This window comes from Varroa destructor, unplaced genomic scaffold (assembly GCF_002443255.2).
Source record: "Varroa destructor unplaced genomic scaffold, Vdes_3.0 BEIS01000001.1, whole genome shotgun sequence".
Classification (NCBI taxonomy): Eukaryota; Metazoa; Arthropoda; class Arachnida; order Mesostigmata; family Varroidae; genus Varroa; species Varroa destructor.
The window spans coordinates 35,043,021-35,049,988 of NW_019211454.1; the positions used below are offsets into that span (position 1 = coordinate 35,043,021).

The window sequence follows — 6,968 nt, forward strand, 5'->3', positions numbered from 1 at the left end:
AGGTTACAGTAGCAACAGAAACGTTTCTAGACTCAAAAAACGTTTTGGAGAAAGAGGCGGAGAACGGTGCGGTGCCGTTGGCGAGTCATATAAAGCAGGTGACGAACTCTGTCGCTGTCAGGTCTGCTTCTACTTCCTATCACCAGAACCGTTTGAGGCCTTTGGTTCCGTTGGATTGCGATCACATATTTGGTAATGTGTATGTATCAAACGACTGCAATTCAATTGCAGATGATTTCTCACTCTGATATGACCAGTGATTGTGAACTGTGACACCTGTGGGGGGTGGCGACATGTATATGGTAGCTTCTTGTAGCAAGTGCTGAAAACTCCTTCGGAACGCCGGAACTGCAAGGCATTGAGGTTTGCTGCCTGTGTATAAATGAACACAGATAAACCCTTCAAGAGAAATCGTCCCTTTATCATCGCACTTTAGGAAATACGTTACAGCTGAACGTGGAGTATCAGACCAGATGAGTCGTTTTGCCTATCCTTCATACGCCCAATTGGGCTTTCGGCTGATACCGCGAGGTATTGCCGAGGATCCGTCCAAAAGAAGAAGAGCTCTTCAGACGCTGGTAACTGCACATTAGTAATGTATAGTCATTAGCGAGCTAGCTTAATAATGAAGGAGACATTTCAGTTGTTGCACTATTGCCTTTTCTGTCTATTCTAGATAATTCAAAAATGATTATCTCCCAACAATAGTCATTCTTAAGTTAGATAGCAATCAGAAAAAATTTGCTGTGATTTCCACGCAGTCACATAGGCATGATGTTAATGTATTTAATGATATATACTAGACCTATTTATCGGCCTTTAATGATTTGACCAGAACAAAATAGGCCATTGTCTTACAGTAGGTTACAACCCTATCAGATAATCAAACCAATGAAGTCGCTGTAACGTTCAACATAGACCTGAGTGAAATCGGGTGACTGCAAGTTGCCAAGCTCCTTCTTTGTGTCACCAAAATGGGTTATTATTGTGGGCTATTTTCCTTGAACCGTATGAAGTTAGGTTGCTAACTGAATGATATCGGATCCGATTGAGCTTTTAGTAAATGTTTTTTGTGAACAATTTTGGAGAAATACCTCTTAATGTTCGTTTCCGTTTTGAAAATCCGCTCTCATTTTTGGCGATCATTTAGAGCAGTAGCTAGATTAAAACGTATATCCTAATGCATATCCGAAAACTATCTACGATACCATTTTCTTCTCTTGAAAATATAATGAATCATGAACAGCGCTTTGTGGGGATTTGCTCGTCTTAATAAAATTGTTCAAATGCCTAGTGAATATTACTACTTCTGATATATCGGTTTCCAAGTGCCTTCGTTTAGGATAATTGAAGCTTATAAGTCGTGCGAACTGCCATTAATTCTCCACAGGTCCTATTTTTTAATGCAATCATCGTAGCTTGTGCAAAAATTTGTCTGTAGGCTTAAGTTTAAGTAACCTTATTGACTTGGTGTCCGTAGTCCTTTACAAGATATTTGTGTCTATATTGCCCATCAGCAGGATAAAGCAAATTCAGATATAACTAGTTGTGAGTAAAAGCCAAAATAGTTCTTCTCAAGGCATGCGATTGAAATGTACCTTTTTTGCGATATTTTCTGCCTCGTAGTTCGTAAAAAGCGAACAGGCCTATTTACCGGTTGGCCTATTTATTTGAATGGACGCATTTCGAACTGCTGTAGGTGTGCGCTTTTAAAAAAGACGGTTTGCTACACGGTACACTGCGAGATTCTCATGTGATGTCTAAGGCATAGTGCAAGCCGAAAGGGAGAGAAACACATTAGACAGCATCTTATGGATAGTATTTACTTGACTGTCAAACATGATCATCGACCTATAAGATAAGGTGATCTCACTAGATGGGCCAAGACCGAGGCAACTTGGGCTTATTAGTTCCAGCTGAAAACCGCTTACCACGTGTTTTAGTAATATCTTGCCTGTCGTAGAACGCTGCGGGAAAGTTTCGCGCCTTTTGTTCTATAACTAGATGATAATTCGTCCCAAAATCAGTACATGTACCATAAATACATCTATTGAGGACCGTTCCCATTAAGGCGGCTGTTTGCCGGCTGCCTGAGCAAAAATCCCATCAGCAGATGGTATTAATTATGTACATCGCATGTACCATCCTTGACTTGGCGCGGGAATATTTCGATTGAGTTGAATCCAGCAAATGAGTAAACTTTTTAAGATATGCCTCTTAGTATTATGCACGTAGGACTAACAAAATCATAGCACAACTTGAATATAAGCTGAACAATTATTTCGCAAAATTAAAAATGTATTATTATTATATTAATTATCTACTCCAATTTTAAGTTGGGTTGGCCGTTTTACTGAAAATATATTACAACGAGTTAGCTGACGTTATTGCTATAGATTCGAAAGAGAAAGGCGCCAAACTATAGCCACAAGCTAATCGAAATTGTCGTAAACTTTAAAGTGACCGCTCAAATATGACCGCCAAAACAACGGAGTACCTCGAGTAAACTTCTTGATTGAGACCCACACTATTATAATATTTGGAAAGATGTGCTAGTCTTCTTGTTCAACGAGTTATTATAATAATGCCTGTTTTTACTATAATTACAACAACGATTAGTGGGAGCTGTGTTAACGTAATGGACAAAAAAGGTTTTTGCGGGGGGAGGGGGGGAGGGGTAGAATAGTGTGAGCACTGATCCTACCGTATGTGCTTAGGTGGCTACAGTATAATCGCAGTCCTACTATTAAAGCACGATGTCTATTGCTCGCCTAATCTCACACATAGCATGGGGACTAACACAAGTTCTAGTAGCAAGAGGATTACCATGCCCCTTCTACTACCCCGTTCTTGACCGCAGGAACATTACAGCAGGACACACAGTGTATACATGTATTCTGATGGTCCTGCCTTCAGTAGCAAATTGATCGCCAGCAGGCAGTGTTGTAATCAAACCGGAACAATCGTCCTCGATCAAAAGCGACCCATTGCGAAGTAGCGTCAACAGCCGACATCAGTATCGTGAATCGTCAAGAGGGATTGACGCGAGGAACGTATGTGAAAGCCAGTCAATTTGAGCGAGTGTCATATGGCTTAACGACTGCTGTTGTTGATCGATAATGTTGTTGTTGCGGCTTATAATAATAGCGTTGGTGCCAGTTTGTCATCGTCGCGTTTTGTGTAATTATTCTAGGTGCCATGTATACGCTCGATCGTGTCGACTGTCACGCCAGGTACAATAGGACCCTGTGATCCGTCAGTCAATACGATGACTTCTAAATTTTGCCGGTAGCTGATTTAAAACCTTTTAACTTATTTCTCTAGCAACCAATCTATTAACAAGCAGAATAGTGATAATGATATGTATTTTTGTGACCTTCAACGTTCGGCCGGTGGACGTCACAACAAAAATGAACGGGTCAGCCACAGAAAATAACAGAAGTCTAGGGATGAATGAAAACACATATGTGTTAATCTGACGCTGACGCCCGCCATGAATTCTATTATTATTGTGACAGCCACGAGTCAGATATATGTCATTGTTTTCCATGTTGCCATTGTTGTGCACGTTTGTCGGTACCACGACGAACGATTACTGTTATCTTAAAACATCTGGCAAGACGAGGCGATGCTTCGTAAAGGTGTGTCATCCGGCAACTACTTCACGAACTACTGAGGTAGTTGTCGACAATAAACATGAACTGTATCCTCTCGTGGAGCATTTGTTTTTTTCTAGAACGTCCCGTAATCATAGCCAGAGTTACGTATTGATAAGTTTAAAACATTAAGCTCCTACTACATTTATATGTTAATTAAGCAGCGTATTAACTGCATGAGACCTGTCATTAACACTAGGATATCTATCACAAGTCGGAGGCAGATGTTTGGAAGGGCCCCTTAGAGGAACATTGTGATCTATATGAACGCAGTATGCCTAGATGTTTTCCTCTAGGTAAGACACTGTTGTTGTGTTGATATAGTAATTTACAAAAATAATAATTGTGCAGGGTGATAATGAAAAAACCAATACGATTGTTGAAACTTTTATTCTCACTGCAGTTGAATCTGCTACATTTCAGTCAGACAATCATAAGCCAATATATTTCAGTATCCTTCGAACCAGAGTGGCAGCTCAGGCAACCACATTCGGCACGAACCTCGGGATTCTGGTGCTGATGAGCGCGCCCAGTTTATTCCGGTCACAACGCTCGAAGATGCTCAGGTGGTCCGTGCAGTTGATTTTCATCCGTCGGGTAAATATTACGCCGTTGGGAGCAATTCGAAGACGCTTCGGATATGCGCATATCCTCAAATGGATGACCTCAGGTAAATCTAGAAAAAATTGGAACTCTTCATGACGACCTCTTGTACTGTACGAAACTAGTTAAATGTTCATTTACTCGTGTCCATCAGATGGGTCTATGTCTTGTAAAAGCCTTGGTACCATTATGAGCCAATAAAAAGACCAAACAACGTACAAACAAAAATGTTTTAGCCCTGAAATATACCCGCTATAGCGTTTTCTATTGTGAACCCGCATAGCAGACTGATTGATGTCGCAGCGATGTGCAGGCAGCCGAAGCATGACTTAGGTATGTGCATCTTGAGTTCTAGAGGCTTCATTGTAAGCTGTCCAAGATAATATAATATAGTTTTGATAGACGAAGTTATCTACTAAAGTAGCTATAATTTTAGAGCAGTAAGCGAACTTTTGAACCGGTCAACCTTCAGTCGAGAAATATTTTGCGCTAACAATATTATGGAGATGTGCTAGTGTTTTTTAATACATGAATTCATCGCCTCCTCGTTTCTATTTGCAGGGAGAATCACTTGGCCACGCAGCCATCGGTGCCTCATAAACGTCTGAAGCATCATAAGGGCTCGATCTATTGTCTCGCGTGGAATCAGACCGGAGAGCTGATGGCGACTGGATCCAACGACAAGACCGTATATATCTGATATAGGAAATTCATTAGCAACACAAACAGAAACACATTTCGAATTTTAGCGGAATTAGCAGTCTAGTACACCGCTCAGCGGGGATGTTTTGGACTTTTTCTTTATAGGAGAATTACAAAATCAAATCATACAGTTATTCTTCTTATCGACTGTTCGTTTCATCTTATCAGTAGCCCTGCCGCTGCATTATTTAGCAATCAACTTGATTTACACGAGCCATATTGAGCGTCATCATGATTTCGGATTTATCTAGGTGAAACTGATCCGCTTCAATGAACATGACTGCACCTTGGACCACGGCGGGGAAGCAGAAATGACAATGCATGACGGGACTGTGCGTGACCTGTGTTTTGTGGAAGACCTGACTAATCGCAGTTCTCTACTGATCTCCGGTGGTGCCGGGGATAACAAAATTTACATTACTGATTGCGAAACAGCTATTCCATTCCAATCACTTAGTGGGCACTCTGGTACGTTCATAAAGGGTAACATCATGTATGTACCATATAGGTAGCCTTATGTCCCGTATCTCGTGCAGTGCATGAGGATTTTCAGCTTATACGCACACGCCACCCTCAATCTTTTTCTTAGAACAGAAATTTATAGATGTGCAATATTTGAACGACACTTAGTGTCTTCATATAACTGCCACAGTAATTAGCTTGAAAATGATTTTTACTTCGATTTTTGATCTTACATAGTTTCCTTTTTATAAGTGCATGTGACCTGTTTTTTAATATACTTTCTGTTGGCATTATATGCGTGATGAGTAAAACTAGCAAGAGATAGAGCATCTACTTTATGAACGACGCCAGAATGCACAGAGCCGTCAGTTATGCTCCTGTTACCTGGCCTTTGAACGTTTTGTTCTTGCATTTACCGAAATGCCTTCAGCTGCCGTCTGCCTCGACACCTTCGTAATAGCGCCTCAAGGTCGGCAGAAGTCGACGCCAAAAGAAACTCTGACTAACTCTGGTTACAAACATCACAGACGCGGTAAAGGGTGCTGCGGATGACCAGAGGTAATAGCCACCACACTTCGCTACGAGCGGAGCTTTAGCGCGAAAATTGCGCATCATTCACGATACGACCAAGCAGACGAATTGGCCGATTGGCGGCGGGAAATGAACAGGTGCAGAACAACTTCATGAGAACGCCATAAGCTGAACTATCTACGTCTGAATTACTGTGTGCGGCCCTCTATGTGTATACGTCCTATGTGCATATGTCTATTTAGAAAATAACTGCTAATGAAATAAGCGATTCTGTGGTAAAACAAACTCGACAGAACAAAGTTTATTTGTTCTCATCTAGGTAAAAACTGTCAGCCATGAAAGAAGGGAGGCGTGGGTGGGATAAAATATCTAAAATAGCAGCAGGAGAATAAATCGGTATCGTTCCGATGATGACAATGGTTTATGTACCTAGGGAACCTTATTCGTGTGTATGTGATGGTTGATAGATAATAAGCAACGAATGCAAACGAGTGCGAAGTATGTTGGCCACGAGGTAAAAATATATTGCTCGTGAAAGATATTTAATGGTTGAAGCAATCCGATCGGTACACAGTGGCGACTGAATAACGCCCAGCGTTTTTCCAGTAACCAGCCCCACGTCGCTCATGCTCAAACAAATCTATATTCTTGTAAATAAGCCGCTATGAAACTGCTGGTGTCCACCACAAGAAAAGGTGTTATCTTACCATGTTCGAGAACTAATTGTGCTATTTGCATGATAATGTGTTTTTATGTTGACAATTTTACAATTACCAGGTCACATCCTGTCGCTGTACACATGGGGAGGAGCCATGTTTGTTTCGGGATCTCAAGATCGCACCATCCGTTTCTGGGATCTACGCATACGAGGCTGTACCAACCTGGTAACAGCACCGCCCGCTCACGGCTCAGGTCCAGGAAGTCCTGTGGCCAGTGTCTCTGTAGATCCTTCAGGTGAACAGGAATTCTTCGTACAAATAGCATGTCTATCGTCCGCAAATACATGGCATACTT

General features: G+C 41.4%; 1 protein-coding gene across 6 annotated transcripts in view; it reads left to right on the top strand.

Annotated features, from left to right (window-relative positions):
- The window catches only part of LOC111242859 (WD repeat-containing protein 47), a 77,139-nt gene that overhangs the window by 67,312 nt on the left and 2,859 nt on the right, over nucleotides 1-6,968 (top strand). For 4 of the 6 annotated variants that reach the window (XM_086983145.1, XM_022787765.2, XM_022787783.2 and 1 more), the window contains 4 exons: nucleotides 4,109-4,326; nucleotides 4,821-4,947; nucleotides 5,213-5,429; nucleotides 6,732-6,908. In XM_086983145.1, coding sequence (XP_086839271.1) covers nucleotides 4,109-4,326; nucleotides 4,821-4,947; nucleotides 5,213-5,429; nucleotides 6,732-6,908 — 739 coding nt within the window. Of the gene's footprint in view, nucleotides 1-4,108; nucleotides 4,327-4,820; nucleotides 4,948-5,212; nucleotides 5,430-5,853; nucleotides 6,150-6,731; nucleotides 6,909-6,968 lie in introns of those variants that run through there. The other 2 variants (XR_015323410.1, XR_015323407.1) reach the window with 2 other exon arrangements.